Source organism: Physella acuta, unplaced genomic scaffold (assembly GCF_028476545.2).
Source record: "Physella acuta isolate Inbredline_101_S28 unplaced genomic scaffold, ASM2847654v3 ptg000375l, whole genome shotgun sequence".
Lineage (NCBI taxonomy): Eukaryota > Metazoa > Mollusca > Gastropoda > Physidae > Physella > Physella acuta.
The window spans coordinates 68,231-93,482 of NW_026731894.1; the positions used below are offsets into that span (position 1 = coordinate 68,231).

General features: G+C 33.6%; 2 protein-coding genes across 2 annotated transcripts; both read left to right on the forward strand.

The window, feature by feature from the left end:
- The first annotated feature begins 3,900 nt into the window (after window positions 1-3,900).
- Window positions 3,901-10,220, forward strand: LOC131941875 (ribonuclease P protein subunit p25-like protein). Its single transcript, XM_059301435.1, has 6 exons — window positions 3,901-4,084; window positions 5,767-5,917; window positions 6,240-6,332; window positions 7,113-7,189; window positions 8,852-8,926; window positions 9,603-10,220. The coding sequence occupies exons 2-6, from the start codon at window positions 5,780-5,782 to the stop codon at window positions 9,814-9,816; spliced, it is 597 nt and encodes a 198-aa protein (XP_059157418.1). The 5' UTR covers window positions 3,901-4,084; window positions 5,767-5,779; the 3' UTR covers window positions 9,817-10,220.
- A 1,585-nt stretch (window positions 10,221-11,805) lies between these two features.
- On the forward strand, window positions 11,806-17,204 carry LOC131941878 (apoptosis regulator R1). The gene is made up of 2 exons (XM_059301443.1): window positions 11,806-12,487; window positions 14,401-17,204. Exons 1-2 carry the CDS (start codon window positions 12,017-12,019, stop codon window positions 14,530-14,532), a joined length of 603 nt encoding a protein of 200 aa, XP_059157426.1. The 5' UTR covers window positions 11,806-12,016; the 3' UTR covers window positions 14,533-17,204.
- Window positions 17,205-25,252: the final 8,048 nt, after the last annotated feature.

Genomic DNA, 25,252 nt, shown 5'->3' on the forward strand with positions numbered 1-25,252 from the left:
TCAGGCTTATCAATGGTGGCGCAAGGTCGGGTGTCCACGGTGCGGTAAACTGGGGTGTCCCCGCCTCTAAGCTATATATACAGTGGCGTAGGCAGGGGGGTTAAGGGGTCATAACCCCCCATAGACCCCTCGGTATATAAAGTATGAGGGGGGGGGGGGTGCAAATCGAAAGTTTGAGGCGGGGGTGCAAATCGAAAGTTTGAGGGGGGGTGCAAATCAAAAGTCTGAGGGGGGTGCAAATCGAAAGTTTGTCCCCGGGTAAATATATATATATATATATATATATATATATATATATATATATATATATATATATATATATATATATATATAATTAAGATTATCTCTAAATGTTACAGCTAGTCCAACAGACAGAATGTATAATGATAATTGCTAGATTTTGCAAAAGAGCTTTCTTACACACAGTACAGCCCATCACCCCTGCTGGGTATGAGCCACCAAAAACTCCATAATCATTTATCGTGAGCCATTTACTTGAGTTGTAACCAGAGGCGTCGCGGACCGCACCGGGTGATACCATTTAGTGGGGGGGGGGGAGGGGGGGTTGACACCAAGACAAAAAAATGCAAGATATATAGAATAAATATGTTCTTGCCATTTTAATGAATGGTTAACTAGAGTTAAAAGTATTTTAAGTAAATAATAATGATTCAAACAAAGGAAGAGGTGACACCATGACATAAGCATGCAAGCTATAGAGAAAACGATGCCACATCCAGCAGTATTAACAACTGACTATAGATAAATATTGTTAGTATTAAATGTGAACACTTTAAAGCTTTTACAAGGGGGGGGGGGGGGTGGGTGACACTATTAGGTGTCGCACCATGTGATACCCAACTTAGCTACGCCACTGGGTGTAACTAAACATATTGGTGTCGACCTCTAGTTCACCATGTTGTTCTTAGAAAGTCTTTCCTTCGCTTGCCTTGTGGATTTTCGTAAAGTGTGCCCTATCCAGAACCATCTTCACTTCCTGATTTCTACCTTTACAAAACTTTGACAGCTGTTGATGAATGAATGCACTACCCCTAAGGTAGTTTGGATGTTCTCCAAGCTTTCGCTCCGTATAATAAAATAGACTTCACATTGGAGTTGATTATGCGAATATTAGCTTTCAAGTGGAGATCCCTAGAGGGCCATATCATATCCTTTCTTTCACATCTGTGCCTGTTCCCCCTTGTTTATATATTTCTTCTATCTATATATTATATACCAATGTAAATGTCTTCACCTCCTACAAAAGACGGGCCTTCCATATTGCATTTCTGGTTCCATGGCCATCGACTTTTGCGTGTGTATTTTTAGGCCGATCTTTGATCCGGCAGCATCATTCTGCTGTTAGATGTGTGATAGATTATTTTTTCCCGTTGGTGTATGTCATCATTAATGACGAGGAGAAAGAGAATTGAAGACAAGTATCGTCAGAGGCGCGTTAAGCCTAAACAATAAAACCCACCGCATACAACAAGCTAGTATCTAAACATGAACCTATTTGATTCCTCCAGTACCAATCACACTGAAACATCCCTTGTATTTGATGTTCTTTGTAATGTAAAAAAGAATTCTGACGAGAAAACTTCAAAGAACACCTCTAATATAAATTGTACTATTAAAAAAAAAAACATCCAACTATATTTCTTTAGTATTGTGAAAGTGCTTAATGTATGTGATTTATCTTTACTTACTCTGTGACTTAAAAGTTCATAGCAAAAAAAAAAAGAAAACAAAAACAAGAGAGAACCGCACTGAGGCACATCTACTAAACCAACTCACCCAAGCATGTTGACAATTCGTATTGGGTGTTACACCCACCCCCCCACATACACACACAGTACACACACATACGCACTCCCTAAGAAGCTAGTATTGTTTTATGCGGCTTATGTCTAGTGCCCCCCCCCCCTTCTGGCGTCAAATGAGCGGAATCAATAGAATTCATTAATGTATCTCAGTAATTTATCCGACTCGGTAAATGATAATTTTCTTTGTAATAAACAAGTTTCCGTCTTGGTGTCGCCCCCCTCCCTCATCCCCCATCCGGAGGTGTAAACTTGTATTTAAAAATGCATTTTACTCTAATCCGTCGCCAATTAAACTGCAAAAAGCCTAGCTTTTTAGAATATTTTGCTTTTTTTTCTCCATGGTTGTTTTTTTAAATGCATCTCAACAAGGGCCATTGCCCTTCCTATCTGGAGAAAAATGTCTGAAAACAAAAAACGGTAATAGGAGAGGAGGGGTGTGGGCAGAGGCGTATCCAGGTTTTCGTTGTAGGGGGAGCGAAAAGAGCAAAAAAAAGGCGCCGAATTGCTGCATGAAAAGAAATCTTGTGATTTACATAGATGTGCTGACCAAAAATATTTTTTTAACAAATATCATTGTTAAAAACTTTGAGTTTAAAAAGTTTCCAAAAAGGCGCCACTTTGCTACTGGGTGTGGGGCAATGACTGATCCGGTTCCTCGTAAGTCCATTGTTTCTCGTAATTCAAAGCCACACATTGTTCGCTCGACGGCTCGTATCTCAAAAATCTAGAATGTTATGGCACTTGTGTAGGCCAAGATACCACTGTATGACTGTATGAGCTAGATCATTGGACTGTCAACGCAATGGCTTATCTAAATACTGACAATTTTATACACGATTTGGGGTGGGGGGGGGGGGGGGGGTGACACCAAAACAAGATATATAGAACAAACGTTTATTTTTCCAGTTCAGTGAATAGTTAATTAGAGTTAATAATAATTTTTTAAAGTACATAATGACGATCCTTCAGTAGCGTAGTGAGGGGGGGGGGGGGCGGGGGCGGGGGGGGGGGGGGGCATATGTCCCCGGGCGCCGACCTTAGGGGGCGCCAAAACGGGTTGGAAAAATAAATTGAAAGGTTGATGGGGGTGCAAATCGAAAGTTTGAGGGGGGGTGCAAATCAAAATCTTGAGGGGGGGGGGGGGGTGGGTGCAAATCGAAAAGTTTGTCCCCGGGCGCCGGGAAGGGTCGCTACGCCTCTGCGATCCTTACAAGGAGGAAGGATGTGACACCATGACGTAAACATGCAAACTATAGAGAAAACACCCAGCTGTATTAACAAACGACTATATATAAACATCCTTAGTATTAAATGTGAATACTTTATAGCTTTTACCTGGGGGGAGGGGTGATACCAACTGCAAAATTTACAGAGAAAAAAAAGGGGGAAGGGGTGACACTATGAGGTGCCGCACCGGGTGACATCCGATCTAGCGACGCCACTGGTCAAATCTAATGCGCCATATACCCGTTGACTCCGACTTAAACTTGCTTTTTTGTGTGTGTTGATTTTGGAGTTTTCTCTCCTAGATGGGTTACTGCCCCGGGCCCCGAGCTAACGAGCCGCTTAACTATCTGCCCCGGGTCCGATACAATCATATGCACTTGTGCGCAACCACGCTGTCCCCTTTCATTAAATTGAGGGGCGCTGCTCCTGAAAAGATCCCTGAAAGAAACACTGCCACTCGCATTTAAGACTCGTTCATTACCCCCTTCCTCCAAAAAAAAAAATCACTGCTGACATTATTAGTCATTATAGGCTAAATTTTTAAAAGCACAATCAAGGCAAAGATGCACATTTTTAAAATTATAAATGTTAATTTTATTTATGGTCACATTTCGGGCACTTACCCTGAGATGTTACTGTTAGCACTTAGCAGCACAGTAATACCACTATTGGTCATGAACGTGTCAGTCTTCAAACGCGATAAATTAACTTAGATCTAGTAACTTTTATTTAGTTTCACTTTCATTTGGTTTCACTCAGTCAACAGAATTTTTTGTCGTCATAAATTTGGCAATATTTCATTTGTATAATCTGGCAACCAGAAAAAAAACTGCTGTTAACTAATTAACAACTGAATAAATCGGATAGCTAAGCTAAGCTATCGTCTTAAATTTTCTTGGCTGTTGTTAATTCTATCTAATTCATCTACTATCACAATATCTAGTATAATTACACGGATCTAGATTTATATCTATAATCATAAGCACGCCAATTTTATCTTAACTAAACGTTATTTTTATGACTTTATCACGGTAAAAATCTATCAAGTTTATAATCAGTGTTTCTTCCAGACTTTTATCTGGGGGGGGGGGGGGGGGGCGGACACTAGATCTAGTAAAAAGTAAAAGTCATTAAAGTGCATGTTTTACTATCCATTTCGTTCGGGGGGGGGGGGGGAGACTTTCTTCTCCCTTCCCCCCCCCCCCCCCCCTGAGGAGATGCCTGGAAGAAACTCTGTTTATATTATAATCTAGATAATTTGAATAATTTGTCACTTAAAACTTATAACCTATTGTCTAGCTAGGCCTACTAATTAATAATTATAATAATTATATTATAATTTTAATTAACACTTAACACTTTCCTGATATTCACAATTATATTTCAATGATAATTATCTCCATTCATTCTTACTAGGCCCTAACTAATAAATTAATTATTACACTCCACAGAACTAAAAGAAATGTTAGTTAACCTTTGAAGAACCAAACTGTTGACTAGACTTCTGACTTAGTAAATTACTATTTAGATCTACGGCTATTTAGTATTTAGTGCATTAGCCTAATTTTCAGAATTATTAGGCTCATATACTTATGATATTAATAATCATTAGCCTATCTATTTAAGAAATAAAAAAAAAACAAATGGGTCTAAATCTAATATAAATTAAATAAAGGAAACAATTTCTAAAAAGTATTACATAAGTGAACCCAATTGGAAATGAACCGCCTGAAGTGCAACTGCTTGACCACCAGTCTCAGTTACACATCAGTAGAAGGCTAAGTGCCCATGGGGAATTAGACCCCTGTTGTAAATCATTATACACTTATCAATTGAGTTCTGTGTTTGGCTTTCAAGTGTGAAAAAGGCAGTGAATATAACTCACCTCACACATCTGCTTATTGTACAATGAAGCTAATAATCTTATTTCCACTTTTGTTACTGTGTATATATAATAAACTTTAAAAAAAAATTATTACTAATTTAATATGTAACTATGTTGAGAATTAGATAGTCACGAGTTTTCATCAGAAAGAAATTTATCTGAAACATTCTGATGATGCAGAATCAGATGCTGGTCAAAACTGAGTTAAAAGATTTGACCACAAAGCTACCCACAAACAGATGTTTGTGACCTAAGTAAAAGCTTATAAAAACATTAACAATGTGTTAAATGTCTGGGATCCTTCAAATAGTTTTTAGTGATGTGTTCAAATCTTAACTTAATTAGAAAAATTTTTAATGATCAGAATTGACCACAAGCATGTATAGGCAGTATAGGAGATGAATAGCTTACTTTTTGTTAGTTAATTCCAATATCTTCTTCCCTTTCTCAAAAGACAATGAAATCTGTATAGTATAAGCTTTGCTGTGTTTAGAAATCTTTAAAAAAATATCAATTGTACAAAAAAATAATTAAAACATAATTAAGGTTCACTTTCTTGCAGTTATACAAATATAATATTTTCATCATGAGCCAACTGACAAAATTTTAATCAGGTCTAGCACCACACTATTCAGCGAACATACACATTAACACTTGAAAGAAAGTATTGCATATCTTATAAGTTCTAGCCGAGGGAAGGATGTTGGGCTACTGCCTAGAATTAGTCTATTCTATTTTCAATAAATAATAAATCTAGCAATATGTTGACTTGTGTCTTAATGTCCAGATGTACCAAATTGATAACAATATTAGATGCTACATTTTCAGGTGATGCAGTAAAATGGAAAATTATTTAAAAGGAGAATCCCATGCAGTCTATGATCCTCCAAGTTTATCTATGGATGGTGCAATAGAGATGAAAGTTACAAATGGAAGTAAAATTCGTAACCTAATGGGCTATGCCATGTCCTCTATAGCTGTACGTTTCTATTTCATTAAATATCTAATTCATCTGTTTGTTAATCAAATCCTTACATAACACATGGAATTTTATGTTTATTATATTTTAAATATTTTATAATTTAGAGATGAATGAAAATATTTATATGCTGAACTTATGACTGAGTAGGCCTGCCTATATTAAATATTTTCTGTTACAGTAATAGCTTTTTAAGTTCAGTAATATTTATTTCTAATTTTGATAATTCATATACACATTTTCGTTGCATAGTTTTTGTTTCCAAATATTTATCTATTTTAAACATTTTTAAGAACATAAAAATATTTTTCTCATTTTTTAGGACAACAATGTGCGCCATATAACCTGGAATGGAACTGGTAATGCTATCAGTAAAACTATTTCCTGTGCAGAAATTATGAAAAGAAAAATAAAGGTACTTGAATAATAAGAATTAGGTTATAAAAGTCACTCTCCTGATTCATTTTACAAGCTATTTTACAGATAATGTAATGCAGTTCTGTAATGTTGCTAGTTTTATTGGAGATTGCTGAGTTAATGTATTTTACATGACAAAGATGTCAGTAAATATATTGACTACAACAACAAACTTCTTCAATAAAATTTACATTTGAACAATTAAAATTAAAATTAGCTGTTGTTGACTTTTTACCTAAAAATCTTGAAGTGGATTACCTCCCCTTCATTGTAAGTTATTTGATTTTTACCTTAAATGTATAATATCTATAACTATATATTTGTACAAAAAAATTACTTTTATCTTGTTAATCATTATTTAAATTTGTATATCAATTTTTTTATTTGTGGATGTTTTAGTTTTTCATAATAAACTTCTTTTATTTTCAAATACATTTTTTTTGTACAGTAGTTGGGTCTTTGATTTATGCCCATGATTTTGTTTTATGCCTAAAATCTGGAGTACTTTAAAATATTTTTTTCACATATTATTATCAAGCAAAAGAGGTAATCTAGTGTTCAAAGAGTTGGTATTTCGTGAACTCTTAGCAATAGCAGATTCCACACCATTTTCTTAAAATTTCTTTAATTCAAGATTTAACATCATTTCAATTCATATATATAATGTAATTATTTAGATACAACTTCTGGCAGATTCTGATGCTTTTAATAACTTGTCAATATCTGAAATAACATTTCATCCAAAATTGCAGTTTATTCCACATTTTTAATTTTGCAGGGGTTACATCAAATAACACAAATAGGATTTCTCAGAGTGGAAGATTTTTGGAAACCTACAGTGGAAGGCTTAGATACGTAAGATACAGAATTTTAACACCTGACTTTACAACTAATAATCCATGTGAATTTGCAAGCAAGGGGAGTTGAAATATGTTAAAGTTATTTTTTTTTTGCCATACCATTTAAATTATGCCTGTAAAACCATAAAACTGTTTTCTTAATATTATAATAAAACAATCATAAAACAGATTAAATAATTTGTTTCCTTAAGCTGTTGACATTTAATTTTTAAAATATTTTTACAACATTTAAGACGTTTGCCTGAAAATCATTCTGCCTGAAACCATGCTTAATTCATTTTAAAAATTGCATTTATTTGTTCATATTGTCAACTAATTAAAATACTATACTAATACAGTTCCTTTAAGAGGCACCCCGTCAAAAGAGCGCCGACATAAGAGCGCAGACAAAAGAGCGCCGACATAAGAGCGCACTAATTTCCCGACAAAAGAGCGCCGACATAAGAGCGCAAACTAAAAATCGAAAAACCATATTTAATAAATAAAAACAAGAAAATTGACTCAGATCAGAAGGCATCGTTCGATGTTAACTCTTTATTGTTTCATTAAAAAACTAATTGTTCATTTTCTTTAACTAAAAAACTGGTACAATCAACGTGAAGTCCAATTATTCAAAACTCAATCTAATAACACATACAAAGATTTTAAATGTAACAAAATAAAAATAAGTTCCATCAGCATTTGCTCTGTCCTGTAGACATCTGTAGTCTTCGACCAATATAATAACCTTCACTTTCTGTGATTCGATCTTCTCCATGTTAATTGGATTAGAAATATTTTCAAACTGCATTCATAACATATTAACCACAATATATAAATAAAGACGTTGTTCTCTCGCCGATTGTTTAATTAAAACAAGTGTTAACAATGTCATATTCGTTTAGTGTACAACGTGTGTTTTTTTAATTGACTGCGCTCTTATGTCGGCGCTCTTTTGTCTGCGCTCTTTTGTCGGCGCTCTTATGTCGGCGCTCTTTTGTCTGCGCTCTTATGTCGGCGCTCTTTTGTCGTGCGCTCTTTTGACAGGTCACCCCTTTAAGAATATTTTTAATTATTCCAAAAAATTTCACTTAAAAAATAGCTAAAGAACCACTCATATGTTGTTGGTAAATCACAATTCGTACACATTTTTTTTATATCCTCATGTAAATCTTTAAAAATTGTAAATAAACTTACAATTTCAAATTATTTAAAAAAAAAAAAAAAAAAAGAGGACATTTCCTTCTCTTCTGTCTTTATTTTGATACGACTTTTTGCATGATTGAAGCTTGATTTTCTGTCTTCAACAATCAGTGGTGTACCTTACCCTTTATGCCATAAACCCTCAAAATAAAGGCTGTAATGTAAACTACTGCTGTCACTTTTAACATTTTAAATTATTGATTAATTTTATATATATATATATATATATATATATATATATATATATATATATATATATATATATATATATATATATATATATATATATATATATATATATATATATATATATATATATATATATATATATATATATATATATATATATATATATTCTGCTTACATCACAGGGAACAAGTATGTTATTATGTGCAGCTTAAATTTAAATGTTGAAACGATTTTGTTATCAGTGTTGTGAAATTTTAAATAATCAGGATATTTTCTCTTATTGCAGTTTGAAAGTCAACACAAATATACCTGCAATATCCATACTTTTGTCAAAAGATCCTTTAGATACTAATAATCCAAGGTAAACATATTTAAGTGAATTTAATTTTAGAACTTCAAGGTTTTTAGCTTTTTTTTTAGAATTAAACTGCTTAACTAGCTCACTCTCTCTCCCTACATTCGTTATTTTTTCATTTTTTTTTTCATTTTCTTTTCCTCTTTGTCCCTTTCTTCTTTCATCATTATACATTATCCAGTTACAAAGTACAATTAAATTAGTAATATTACCATGAAATTTGGCTTATAACAAACATTCATTAAGAAAATAAGTGTAAAATAGTGAAATGTGGATTACAAATTCAGATACAGTTTGTTTCACATAAAAAAATGTTTAAAATATTTTAAATGATAAGTAATTGCAAGATCAGACTGTAGAGACCACACCTGCTAACCCAAATGTCTTGAGTTCTGATTCTTGAATCTATGGGACTTCCCTTTGTCCCCTCAACTTTGATGAGTACCTAACTTATGTTAGGGAACGTAATTGCATCTGAGCGTAGAATTTACCACAGAAAACGGCAAATTTTACTTTCATTGCCCCATTAACTTTTAAAGGGAAGCTACTGTAAAAAAATGTATCTATGTTTTGAAATTTCTATAACTAAAATACACCTGATACAATTCATTATGATTATAAAAAATAATGATATTGGTTTGGTAGTTCTCAAATGTCATTACTTTGTGATATTTCTCACAAGTTATCAAGCTCCTGGTGCTACCGATGTTATGTGGGCAGGGAAAACTATCACTCCCCGGGAAAGAAGTTCCAAGAACTCAGCTGCTGTTAAGGAATTAAAAGCTGCTGCTTCAAAGCCAAAAAGATCCAGAACAATGGGAAAGGATGGTAGTAAAGCTAAGAAAGCACATTCAGTAAAAAAGACAGAAGAAAAAACCTCAAAAGCAACAGGCTGATTTTTAGACTTTGTTTTATTTATAGTATCAATAAATTGTGCATTTATTTTTATGTATATAAAACATGTTACATGTTGAGAGTATGACTGGTTCATGTAAAATAAAAAGAAAGCTGCTTATCTTTGCATGTATTGTGTTTGTTTGAACATTAGAAACATTTGATAGTAGTAATCAAAAGCATCTGTTTCTGGCAAATGTGGTTTTGCAAAAATAAGTTTATTTAGCTAATCAAGCAAAGCTAATGCTTATGCTATGAGATCATATCTCACATACGAATGCCTTTGTAATGTCAATGGAGTACTGAAAGTAAAAAATTTATTCATCTTTATGAAAATTCCAACTTAATTTTTGGTTACTTTAAATGGTTTCAACAGTATTACTATCCATAAATGATGTCACATTGCATGGGGGGGGGGGGGGGGGGGGGGTTCAAACTTTTGCATTAAAAAAAAGTAATGTTAGAAACTGAATTTTAGGCCTTATTTTCATTTTAAAAAGCTGTTTTTATAATAGAAATTGTTTAATAATAATATTCTCAGTCAATATCTTTAAAGAACTCAGATGTTAAAAAAATAATTAAACTGCAGCTTTGAGGGGGGGGGGTGTAGGCTGAGTTGTGACGTCATTTTAGGGGTAGAGGGTCTTGCTTTTTGTGATTGTGAGAAAGTGGAGGGGGGGGTTATCACTTTTTAGAAGTGAAGTAATCCTGGTGATCATATGATAAACAATATGAAAAGTAAAGCCTTAACTGTGCAGCTGTTGTGTAGATGTATTATTTAAATTTAAAAATAAATAAATCCATTCTTTCTTACTTATTTAGTTTCTTATGTAATTTAAAATGTTTATTTAAAAATTAATAATCTATATATATAATTCTCTTCTTCGAGCCGTTAGAAAACAAGCTGCAAACGCTCTCCCTACCTCCCCACCCCTACATGGTTTTAGTGAGCTGTGTTCACTCTAAATGTTAACAAGCAGAGCCAACGATTTTAAACGTAGGGGGGGAGGAGGGGGGGGGGAGGGAAGGAAGGGGGGGGGGGGGTTATGGTCCTTAACGAGCTACTTATAGTGTTTTAAAGAAATATTTTCAGTGTCAGCGTTGGTACTGTCGAATTCACAAATTATGAATTATTGAAAATTAGAAACAACTAAATAGCGGCGTATGTTATGCCGCGGGCCGGCTCGTAAAATTTAAATTAAATAATAGCCGAATCTAAAAAACAAAAAAAAAGACCGTTTTGGTGTGCATAAGGGATCATCTATAAATGACGTCACGCTTTTTTGACGATTTTTACCTTCCCCCCCCCCCCCCCCCGTCACAAAAGCCAGACCCCCTCCCCCTAAAATGACGTCACACCTCAGCCTACAACCCCCTCAAAATTGCAGGTGAATTTTTTTTTTAAACATCGATATTTTTCTAAAATCTTGTCTGAACTCTGTCAAAATAAGTATTTTAATCAATTCCTATTATAATTTATTAAAACAGTTTTCTAAAACGCGAAATAACGTCTAAAATTCGTTCTAACATTGTTTTATTATGCAAAAGTGTGACGTCGCACCCTCTTAACCTCACCCCACACCGTAACAAAATTACGGACCCCCCCCCCCCCCCTACGAGTACTACAATTCAAAAACGTATGAACAAATAGGCCTATATCTATATTTATGCATGGCCATACAAAGATCTGTAGTCTCTGTGACAACATAAGTAAATTTAATATTTCGTATGATAGGACAAGCCTAAAATTATCTAGCTAGACCTATCTGGATAGGCGTACACTTGTTCATAATTCTTCAGCTACACAGAGGTCTAGACGAAATTATTTTTTTTAACCCTCACACATTTCCATTCTTACTACTATGGAAACCATTTATTTTAATTATAGATTCTAGTATTACTGAGTATAGAGTGCGTTTTTTTTAAATTCGCTATTGGGTTCGGTGGTCTTTCGTTTAAATGTAACCCTCTCGTTCGTTTTAGCCAGTGTAGGCCTAACATCCGACTTGACTAAAACTGCTGGCTGTAGGCCTAGGGTTTTTTCCTTCATTTTTCCACTAGTATCGATACCAAGCAGTCTTCAGCGCGTTTTAGATAGAGTGAACCACTGAACAGGATACCGACAACATGAACAGTGTTTACTTCTGAATTAAGCTGTTTTTTTTTTTGTGTAATATAAATGAATCTCATTTAAATTTTGAGATGGTTTTAAAAAAAGATGTGTTAAGTTCAAGTGAATTTTCTGAAAACATGGAATCTTATAATACTCGTTCAATAGTAGTGGATTATATCAAACACCGTGTAGCGAGGGAAGGCTTTCAGTGGGAGAATGATGGCCGACAAAGTAGTGTTACTCCCAATGCTGTCCAAGCGGCAATGCGGAGTCTTGGCGATGAATTTGAGGAGCGATTTAGAAATAGATTCAATGATATGATTGAACAACTTAATATTACTGATAACAACGCTTATGATACTTTTAAAACAATAGTTGATGAAACCTTCTCTGATGGTGTTAACTGGGGGAGGTTTGTGGCGCTTTTCGGCTTCGCTGGACGCTTTGCGGTATATTGTTTCGTACATAATAAAAGCCATTTGGTGGATAATGTTGTTGAATGGGTTACTTCATATATCGACACTAACTTACAAGAATGGATGACGTCTAATAATAAATGGGTAAGAATAGTTTCCATAGGCCTACATCATAATATCAAATTTAAATCACATGATAAGAAGAATCTAGGCCAGTGATAGAATGTAATGTAGACTCTAGATAGCATTTCGGATTTAATTACTAGATCTAGATTAGATCTATATCTAGATCTACCTAGATACTTTAGTTAGTAAAATAGTAGATAGGGGGAAAAAATGAAACTAAAAAGTCACCTTGGCCTAACTTTAACCCCCCCCCCCCAAAAAAAAAACAGTGCCAATTGACAGACCTAGATCTAGGATCTACTAGGCAACTCAATATTTTGCATATTTTAAAAGGTTTGGAAAATATGCATAAACAATCTAAAACCAAGTGTAGGCCTATGTGGTTTGATTTCTGTATTCTTTGCAATTAGCTTTTGGCTTTTTAAAAATAAAATTGTGGGCCTACATAACTACATAAGAAATAGGCCTAAATGAGGTTAAGTGTCTACACTATACACTCATACACTGATGAGTTAAGGAATGACTCACTGAAACAAGCAAACTGACATTACCAAGTACACTATATAGATAACTAGCTGTAAAGCTTACTAAATGATTGACTACATTTTTTGTGAGTGTTGTAGTTGTATTTTTAAGCCATGCCAGTTTTAGGGTTTGGATTCATTTCTGTAGCCATAATAAAAGGTCTAATAATATGATAGGCTGATTGTACCCTTAAAAAATTGCCATGTTATTATGTGCAATACATTTTATAACTTTTTGTGCATTTTAAAAATGTATGTTTATATCAATTATAGTATGCTTTTAAACCATTATGATTGTAATTGATGAAACATGGATGATGGAGTTATACCTAAATTCTTATTATTAGCTATTAGTATTTGATTGTATTTACTTATTTAATTTAAACTAATAGCACCTAAATTAATAAAATGTTGCTAAGGGTTGCTACAACAAGTCTATTAAGAAACTAATGCAGTTTTAAATAAGAGGTTCAAGGATTACTCACTAAAATACTAAAGAAGTTCTTTAACAACAAGCTGGTATTTACTTTTTTAACAACACACTAAATATACAGCAATATAAAAGCAATCACTAATAGAGTAGTCTCTTCTCATGCTTAATTAAGTCCAAGAGTAAATAGTTCAAAGTTGCTTTATATTAAATCATACATCTTTGTGATGTGACAGGGATTGTGGATTGTTCATTAAAATGTCTTCATTAATTTATACTAGTGAATACTGGATTCCTTACAGTAAAAAACATAAAGCAATTTCCAGTACCTGGATATCTAACAGGTTGCAAGAAATTTAATAAATATAGCAGGCCTTGACCTTGTTTACTGACCTTTTACATTGTTAAACCCACATGTGCAGAGATGCACTTTGGTTATTATTGCCTCTAGCTTTTTCCCCTCCCTTCCAATGTAATGGCAGATGTTAGAAGTACAGTTAGCCGTAGACTTGTACTTGTCTTACTCAGAAAATAATGTAAACAAGATGTAGGCATAATCAATGTTGCTAACTTTGTTTGCTTTTATAATTAATTCCCTGCACTTTGATAATACAGAATGATTAAACCTTCACTTCAATTCATGATAATACAGTAATATTAAAATATAAATCAGTATATTAACTTGTTTTAACTGATACATTTGAACAACAGAATATTGATTAATTCCAAATAATGAGTTGCGCTTTCATTTGAATACATATTCTGTTTAGGATAATTGTCATGTATGCTGCAGCTATATGTTATCTCTATCCTCTTTTATCCCCCCTCTCCCCATGACTTTAAAATATACTGATTATCCATTTTCAAGGTAGGGAAATTAAGAAATTGATTCTCTCCTTTTTTTTGCTTTGTTTCTTTAGCTGTTTTTTTTTTTACTAACTCACAAGTATAAATATATTATTTTTTATCTTCTACAGCAAGGTCTGCTTGAGTTTCATTCACGAACTGAAAGTCCGAGAGATTGGCCATCTTTTAAAACATTACTTAAATGGTCTGTGGCAGGACTTGGTGCAATCACACTGGGAGCATTTCTTGCACAAAAATCATAATTTTATAATCATTTGTTATGGTGACTGCTACAATTTAGACATACACAAAATTATATCACATTTCTACTCTTAAGCCATATCCTTACTGATTTGCTTGAAAAGATGTTTTCATTTTAAAACATCAATATTTCATGGGATAGGTGGACACAGTTCTCTTAAGTCTGGATACTATTATTACAAAAACCCTTCATGGTCATAAAATGACAGATAATACTGTCCAGGGAACAACATAGAGCATGCTAGTTATAGCATTCCTTTTTCTGGATTGCCAGTGATGTCACTAGATAGGGTATGTGATCAGATATTGCTAGTTACATTAACCAGATAGTAAATTACTTATTTTATGTTGTAGAGTGTTATATAATGCTATTGCTTGTTGGGAAACATCAATAAATTTAGTGTTATTCTAGTGATCAATGATAAGTTAAGTAATGGCTGCAGGTTACTCTAAAAAAAAAGCTTAAGTAATTATTAATCTATCATTTGTTTAAATGCTGTGAATGATAGATTCATGGTGATATTCTAAGAATGAATACCAACACCAATGTTATATCATTTTAATTTTCTTTATATAAAAATAAATTTTCCTGTTGATCCCATCTTTTGCATTAGGTTAAATGTGAACTGCACGTACAATTTAGCTGCATAACATTTTATGATTTGTGAAATTAATAGATAGTTACAGTAATCATTAATATTAGTTAACTTTAAGGTATTTTTTATGCTGCAAAGTACATATGCAGAGTTACTGAAACAGTTGTGCACATTATTTAAATTTTTTTTCTGTGATTTTATTATTTGTATATATTACATTAATTCCATCATGTATACCAACACCAGTTTTACTAAAAAGAGTTTTTCACTATTTTGAAACAGTTAGCCCAACTAAATACATAAATCAATTTATGAACCCTAATAGATGAAACTCAACAATTTTATAATTTCTTAGCAAATCTAGTTTGTTTTATCTTTACTTAACCTTTATGGCTGCAATTTTAAATTTGTATTAACAGTTTAAAAAATGTTTTTAATTTTCATTACAATTATGTAAGAAAGTCTAATGTTTGTTTCAAATGTGGAGATTTATTAATGCTAGAAGGCATATTTAAATAGAGCTGTGATTTGGAGGCCATTTAAAAACTATAACAATTTACTATTTTGCAAGTGAATACATTTCTGGCATACTATATTTAAGGAAATTACAAGAAATGAATACCTCATTTGCATTTGAATCTAAACTATAAGTAGAATACATTGAAATATGACTGAAAACAGATATGATAACAAAATTTGTATTTTAGGAATAAATCTTTATAACATAACTGGCCTGCCAGGATACATTGTAATACATCGCACTGCTTCAATGTACCTGTTAAACTATAATAATAATTTATTTGACTTAAAATTACAAATGTTTTCATAATTAACTTGTTTAGTCCATGTTGGCCACGATATACTGTCTCTACCTCTTATCTCTAAGCTAAATGTTATCTAATCGTTTAAAATATTTTACTTTATTTTGTCAGTCGCTATCATAAAAAGTGAATTGGTGTTGTAATTCATCTCAGTATTCTTCTTTTTTGTAAATTCTAAGCATTAAATTTACATAGGTGTTTTTGCTTGAGTGGATAAAAAACAAAGAAGCTGTATTCATTTTGCTGTCAAATTTTTGTTTACTTAATGCTGTCAATTTCTTGAGTTTTCAAGTTCAGACATTTCTGGAATTAGTAAATTGCTTGAAAAGTGCTGTAATTTCATGTTGTTATACTTTCTGTACATGTTATGCCGGTGAATCCAGTGCCGGTTTCTTTTGTATACAGAATCCAAGTTTAAAATTTAGTTAATTCTCATTTGAAAAATAACATGACCACTCATTAAACAGTTTAGTTTATATAAGTGAACTATGTTTTTATAGCTTTGTCTAGAGACCAATTTGTTTATACTCCACATAAATTATGCAGATGTAAGTTTACCAAAGAATGTATTGCTGTTCTATTTATAAAATGGTATATTACTTATCATCTGCTGTACACATTTCTCGTCATGTTAGTAGTCTTTCATAAGTTTACAGTTGTAGGTTAAGGATCCTCATGAATGTTAAGCCATGTATTTGAATTAGACTGTTTAATTGGAGACCCTAGTGCTGGTAGTAGTGAAGTCACACAAGGAGTTATTTTTATAGAATTTTTTATTTTGTTTGTAAAATATTCTCCTGGGAAAATGTCTTTAATCATACATGTTAAGATTTAGGAATATAACATCATGGCTAAATGTAGATCTAAATGCAAATGTGACATTGATATTTTTAGCACTATGGTCATCAGTTAAAACTAAACAGTTGACTGTGCAATATATATGTCCATTAATACTGTATTATTCTTTATAAGCTGACATCTATCTTGTTCGTATTTTTAAAAAAAAATGTCTGGTTTAAGTTAAATTCTTCATACTCTGAAGAAAAGAAGATATAGTTTGGATAAACATGAGATAACTTATGAATACAACTTTCTCATAAGAAGTCTCACAAGCATGTCAGCAATGTGACAATCCTTTAGACCAGTACATATCATTAACAATATAACCTACTTTAAATGTTTCTTTAATGTCTTAAAACTAAAAATTTTCAATCTGTATATGGAACTGTAAAAATTAATAAATTATTTAAAAAAGAGTACTCTGTATTTTTGTTCTTCTTATATAGTAATTGATAGTGTACAGAATCGTTTTGCTAAGAGAAAATTTGTAATAGTGTCTTTTCCAAATATCACTTGTTGATGTTAATGATGTACAGGATGTCACAAGTCCCATTACATCCTGATTTCATGCACACTCATGCTTGTGAAATAGATGCCAAGATGACTAATTTGCAATGAAACATGTTACCCACTGTCTAGTGTTGAGGCTGGGAGGGGCAGGGCTCTGTTAGAAAAGATGTAGATCTGAATATAGTTTAATAAAATAATATTTCAATGTAGGACTAGGAGTGTGATCGATAATCTATTGAAATTTCATACTTATCTTTTAGGATCTGTGAGCCCTTTTTAATAATCTTGCATAGTCTGAACTACTTGATGAAAATATTAAAAGAAATGTAGCTCTCTGTCTCTCAGTTTGTGATACCTTAGCTAACTAGCAAAGCCAATTTAGTGCAGGTATTTTTTATTGCTTATAGTTTTAACTTGTCCAACTAAAATTAATCAATTAATGCACTGCTTTAGTTTTATGCATGTTCTATTTCAACACTGTCGTTGAAATAGGAGGATGACTGGGCATTAATTGATCACTAAACCCTCTTTGAAATCCTCAATATTTTATTTTAAGCATACTGCATATGCAAAGTGGTTCACCATGCAAAAGTATGTATAATGGGTTGTAATCAAGGAATGATTGGATGAATTACAAAACACTTTCATACTCATACCACACCACACAAAATAGGCAAGCCCGTCCCTGTATAAAAATCTATATAAAAAACATTACATTCCTCACAGATGGATAAACTGTTTAAAAAATCTACAATTGTGGTAAACTACTAAATCCTCGATATAAACACTTGAGTCACGTAATGTGCCACATCTAGGGTGTGTTTATTTCTAATGCTTATGTGAACGCCCACGACATACCTTTGGCAAGATAAAAAAAAAACCTGACTGCTCAGTTGTAACTGTAACTCTACTCTATGGCAGTATTGGCAGTAGCTTGTGAGTTATTTAGAGCCACTGCAAGCGTAATTTTGTTGTCGTAAAAAGTGAAATGTATATCTAGGAGCGCCTTTTTTAAAATATTTAAACTAGCTATCTGGAACTTCCAACCTTAGTGAAGAATTTAAGTGATATCTAAGTAGGACACTCCTCATTGCGAATAATTATGACCCGTCAGCTATACAGGCCTACATTATTATTTTAAAAAAACCCGCTACAGCCTATAACTACGTCACACAATTTTGACCGTTTTAAAAATGCTTTCTCTAAATAAAAATGTGCCAAGCCTACACCATTTTAACTTCCATAACCAATATTAAACAACGATTTTAAACAAAATCCTAACACCAACGTACTGTAACAGCTGACAGATAACTCCTGCCACACCAACACGTAATGAAGACGTTATTTGGGCATAAATTATTGATTCAATTAATGCGGGCATTACATTTATAGTTGATAAAAAGGGTGATAGTGCTACGACATTAATGTTGTACTTACTACGCTGATGTTGTACTAACTACAATATTATACTAACTATACTAATGTTGTACTAACAACACTAATGTTGTACTAGCACTAACTACACTAATAATGTACTAAGTAACTAACAACACTAATGTACTAACTACTCTAATGTTGTACTAACAACACTAATATTGTACCAGTACTAACTACACTAATATTGTACTAACAACACGAATGTTGTACTAACTACAGTAATGTTGTCAACACTAATGTTGTAGGCCCAACTTATAAACAATAGCATTGGGCCACTAGTCGAGCAGCCCACTTTTCATCTTAAGATAACTTAAAAAAATAAACGAATTGACTCAGCGTGAATTCGTTAGCCGCATTAACAGCGCTGTGTGCTGATTTGGCATAGCTCCAAATGTTTTTTTTTAAGTGTGTATTGAATACTGGTTTAGGCCCAACACAATTGGGTCTTTTCTAGAAGGTCTCCCTGTAAACTATAACTGCGTAGCAAACTAATGTAGAGAACATCTAAGTCAAAACGTAGTATAGCAACTTAAGGCACCGCCTCTCATCAAAGCAATGCGTGCATATTCAGTGACTACTAGGCCCTACATTTTCAATAAATATCACGTGCATATGAGCAGTTTTTTGCTGGTCATATGACATCCTATTTCAACCCGACAGCAGGGGATTATTTATTTGGCAGCTAGCACTTGTTGACATTGTTAGCTTCTCTCACGAGGGCATCTCTTCCTGGCTGACCTATTTAAGAGGTCGTGGATATAGTTCATATAACATTTATACAGAGATGAAAGGTCAGAACTCAAGATAAAAAAAAATAATTAATAGCAACCGAGCTCGTTATTGATTGCTGAGTTGCAAATCGATAGTACTTAGTTTAAGCTGGTTATTGATTGATTGGCAAAGCCTCGGTTAGGCTACTTTGATGAATAATGTAGTAATAGCTTTGTTGAAAATCAAAAGAAGATAACAATCTACACTACGCTGATCGATTTAAAAAATGGAAGCACCATGCTAACTTCTAATCTATGCAATGCCAGTGTAATATATAGCATGCACATGTTCTTGCTGTTAGCATACATGGTAGTTTTGTCGCTCCCCGATTGTGTGCGTTTTGCACCTTTTACTTTTAGATTTAGATCTACTTAATAAACCCCAATGCAGATTCAACTGCAATATAAAGTAAAATAAAATGTCTAAAATAAGTCAATCCCTTAGATATGAGAGAAGTAAGGGAAACAAAAAAAATTCGAAGCTTAAATATGTATAAAAATAAACCAATGGAATGTTTTCAGAACTCATTCAAACAACTTGCTAGACTGTAGCTTATCTGGGTCAGGAAACTGCACACTCAGTATTCTGTAGTGTGCTGCAGCCAATCAGGTATGACTGAAAACACAACTTACGACAACCTGCTGTTTGTTTACGTCAATCGTTCGACGCACCGGATAGAAAAGAGAATACGCGTCATAATCTTTTACAATAATTCGGTTCCTCTTTTGTTAATTGATCTGTTTTTCGATAAGTTACAATGTATTCATTTTGAAGTGACTACGTAAACAAGATATTTTTAGACAAGTAATTACATCATTGCTGAAGAAAAAGACGACATTCCAAATACGAGATCCTGTTGTGGTGACCTAGATTTTCGCTGCGAGACGAAGACAACAAAATAAACTTGATGTTTATATCCGGCCGTTGGCCAAATACTGACCGTGTTTAGATCAATACTTATTTAGGTCATTCACCTTTGGCCTCAAGATGAACTTTACTTCGTGAATCATTATTTCTCATTTTTAAAAGCACTGACGTGTAATTTAACTAAAAAACAAAAAAAAAAAAAACAACCTGCGACATAAAATTTGTAAAGCCCCTGGCCATTGTCGTTGCACGTATCGATACTGCCCTTCTGTCTAAATAGAGGTTAACAGTAGACAATAACTAACTATAACATTAACAAAAGGTATACAATACAAATCCTTTATTCAGCTGTCTCCGCAAAATCATTTTTTTTTCAGCACACGTCTATCCTAGAACTATTGTAAAAATAGTACCATTGTCCCCACCTAATTATTCTTCGCAAGATAACGGAGTGTTAAAGCACATTTCTGTTTTATTTTGAATCGTTTTTAATTAAATTGTTTACAAACCATATTACGTTTTCCGTGCTTTTCGATTAGCCGTACCATGGTAATTTAGTTTTATTGTGAATGAAAATTGGTTTAGGGTCTAATTAAGTCTGGTGAAAATAAAAAAAGGATGAAGGCGGGGATGGGGTGTCATTTTAAGGCGGACTTCAATGTGCGAACTACCCCTAAGGTAGGAAATAGGCATGCCCACAAAACTTTTCCAACGTTTGAATCTAATTTATCTTTTATGCGTATACTAAATTTTTAATCAAATTATTACCAATTCAACTTATTCCATTAAAAAACAACATACGACATATAAGCACCTATTAATTGAAGTGAAAAAAGCACCGTTTTCATAATACGCTATTAGATGTGGTACCAGCCCCAAACCTGTGATTTATCAGTTTTCGAACATTTTTAACAAAAATTGTTTCTCACTGTGCCCATTATGCAGTTGGTTTCACCCACACCATTTGATAGCTTTAATTTGAAAGAATTTTTTCTATAATAGGTTATTAATACCTCTAGATGTTGCATTGTTTTTCTCTAGTTAGCAAGTTTACCTCAAAGTGTCGCCCCACTGCCCTTTTTCGGGATCTTCAATTTGCACTTAAATGACTATTTAATTTAGGCCTACCTTTAATTAATAAATTAATTGAACTGGCAAAAAGCTTTTTCTTCTGTAAATTTTGCAATTTTTTGCCTTGGTGTCAGCCCCCTAAATGGTGTCATACGGTGCGGTCGTTCCCCCACCCCCTTCTCGCGACTCCTCTGGCTGAAAATGTAACTTAAAGACCCTCCTCTTTCCTCCCTTAAACTTAAGAAAGCAGACTTTGTAAAGCAAATGGTGCAGATATTATTTTTGAAAATATAAATACCGACCAAGATGATAAAACCCATGAACCCAAACATGCTTCGCTACTACAATCATGTTATTAAAATGTATTTATTAATTGTTAATGAAACAATTGAACGGTCCCTGAACCTAAATAAAAGTACAACGTATTTGAATTGTACACAACTGCTGTTGCCTCCATCTGAACTTATATTGTAAGGTTTATGTGGTGTATTGCAGCAGAGTTAAACCACTCCTGATGCCAGACCTTGCAACAACATTCCTGTTAGGTAAGTGTAACGCTGCATTTTATATTTGCATTAAAAATCGACCCATAGTTCTAGATACTCCTACATATACCATCTAAAAATAAACATTACGTTAGGCATACATTCTGTACTGATACACATTAAACATTCTTTGAACATACAGAACACATAAGGCACGGCCAAAATGATTTGCGTGCAGTCTGCCTATTCAAGCTCTGCTCTGACTCTAAGGAACTAATTGTTACTGTTAGGAAAGCCAAATGAGCTCACTAACATTTAGCGTTGATTAGTTTGATGGTGGCCGTAGTTTTATACGAACTCTATTTGACATTAATGTGGCATTATAGGGCGTAGCCTGGAGACCACCCAGTCATTACATAAAACACTAACACTATAGCAAAGTTTTTACTAAACAGGTAATTATACTAATTTCCTCAACAAACATGAAACAGTCATTATAAAATTCCTAGCGGATTTCGTTATTGAAGTAAAATTAAAAAAAAAACAGGCATAAAAGACAGCGCTTTATTGAACAGGTCAGATTCAATAAAAATAGAATTGTATCGATATAATAAGCTGGGGACTATACCAGCAATAGAGCTGAACATGAAACCAACGTGTCGTGGTGACATATCGATTACACACATCGATTTGCCGCACTTAAGCTTACTTTATATCAACACAGCCATTCTGCTTCTAACGGTTGTTACAAAATGTTACACAGAGGTCGTCTATACGTGACGTCACGTGTCTTCTGATGGTGGGGTGGGGTCTAATTCTATTGCGGCGGGTTAAGGAGGTGGCAGTAAAAAGTGACGTAGCATAGGTATTATCTTCTTTACCAATACTAATGATAAAAAAAAAATAGTTTTAGAATATGACGGGAGGGGGAATGTATGATGTATAACTTCTTGTTATTGTTATAATATGAGGCGGGTAAAAACATAAACTCCATCAACTTTAAGCTTTCTACTTTTGCTGACATGACACAATTTAAGTCATGCACATTGCACAATGCTGTACATCGCTGTAAAATATCTATTCTTGAGTTCTAAATATAGTTTCTATTTGCCTGGTTCACGTGATGAGAAAATCTATGTCTGTATGTATGTCAGCATGAGGTCAACTCCTGTTCAATAAACATGAGTTACTGTCCCACATATTGAAAAACAAACCCGCCAGATGGCTACCTATTACAGACGGCTAGATTTGTTGTTAACAATGATTATAACGTGGTAGTCCTTTATTGCTATACATATAATAGGCATAAGCAAATACCTTTTAAAGAAAATAAATGCATTTAGTTATTCTAAAATAATTTCAAAATTTATTTTAAAGCATTTAGAAACTGTAATGCAAAATGCCATTTTGCTTAGTGCAGATTCTATCTTATCATTCTTTTATAAATTGCCAATACGAGATATAGATTAGAACAAAAAAAAAAGAAGACCCCACCAGCTAACGAGAAATCGATTTCTCGTCTAGCTGAACGCGCACTAATGAAATCAGTGTCTACAGGCCACTGTGCCCGATAAGTATTGATTTTGCGTGGGATGACGTTCGATGCCTGTAAGCCTTCAATGGGAAAATATGTTCCCAGGAAGAAATAATTCTGGCGTTGGATAAATGCCAGAGGGCTAACGATCTTTCCAACACGCTCTAACATTTACATTACGGTACTTTGTTTTCAGCGGACAGGTAGGTAGATCTAGAAATGATGAGGCCCTATTCTCTACAACTAGTACAAGGAGTAAAATATATATATATATATATATATATATATATATATATATATATATATATATATATATATATATATATATATATATATATATATATATATATATATATGCTTATCCGTTTTCCATGCACAAAAACCACAGTGCAAAGAACATCGGCATTGTGGCTCACAGAAAAAGTTTGAAAATGTCACGATTTTAATGGGCCCCGGCTTTTATGTAGAGCCTTCTTAGATGTGTCATCCCGTGTCACACCGTGTCACATTTCAACAAACACAACATACAACTATCACTCTGGTGACCCTTGACATTTTGCCCTATACCCTTTGTCAACTCGCCGCAGCATGGGGCTACATGTCACAACATCGCCACACTATCTGCGTGATGAAAATATTCAGTTGAATTTATTTACATTTGTTGTATAAATGAACGCCTTATATCTTATGCGTCTTCGTTTGCCCTGAATCGACCAAGCCAATTAAATTAACAAAATTGTGAACTCTTCTGATTACATTTATCAATCAGCATTATATAAAGAACTAAAACACAGTGTATTCACCGTGCCTGGCTCGCAGTTTTAATTCGAGCTTATCACTGGAGTTAAATATTCTCCCCCTGTTCACCAGAGCCATTAGACACGCTTCCAATCTTGTTCAATGGCCTGTTTTTTTTTAAAGACCGAAAACAAACAGCCGCATGAATGGAATGTGTTGGGAACATTCATGTTACGCCTTTCACACACCTACTTCTATTCAATCCAGTTCAGGCCAATTGAAGTTATATTTACTACTAGCGTCATTCGGTAAGAAGTAAACCTTATAATTATGAATGAAATTCTTCGATCATACAATGAAATGTGGGTTAGGTGAAGGCTTTTTGGTGTTTAAAAATAAAGTTTAGAAACTACCTTTCTTGTTCAGCTCTACAACTTTATTTTTCAAGTTTATGAACTTATTTTTGTTGTTTTTCATGTTTCTGTTTACATTTGTTGAAACATACTTTTATATTTTTCATACTTTTATATTTATAGCCACGAGACTAGCCATAAAAGATGTTAATAACAACAAGTTATTGAACACTACAGTGAAGTCACTAAACTATTTGTTTTGTATTTTTTTAGTGCGTTAAAGTTTCAAGCTATTTTTGTACGTCCCATGGGGCGCTCGTCATGCACCCCTCCGTTTCCATAAACAAACAAACAAACAAGTGTCTAAATAACAAATGTCAACACAACTTTGTACTTTTCTGTTCAAAACCTTAAAGGGAGATAGTCATCAAACGATGGTTTATTTACTATGGGTGTGTGGTATATAGGGGCCAATATAAACACGTCTTTTTTATAAATACATATTTACTGGTATGTATGTTACAAAAGCACATATACATTTGCATGAACACGAACGCAAACAGACCACCCTATTGATTATCGATTTTAGATAGACACAGGCCACATTTTCTGTATTGTGCCCACTCATAAAACGTCGTAACGTTCTCAAGTGTTGTACAGGAGATATATGGTAGGCACGGTGCAGAGTTTCTTCCAGGC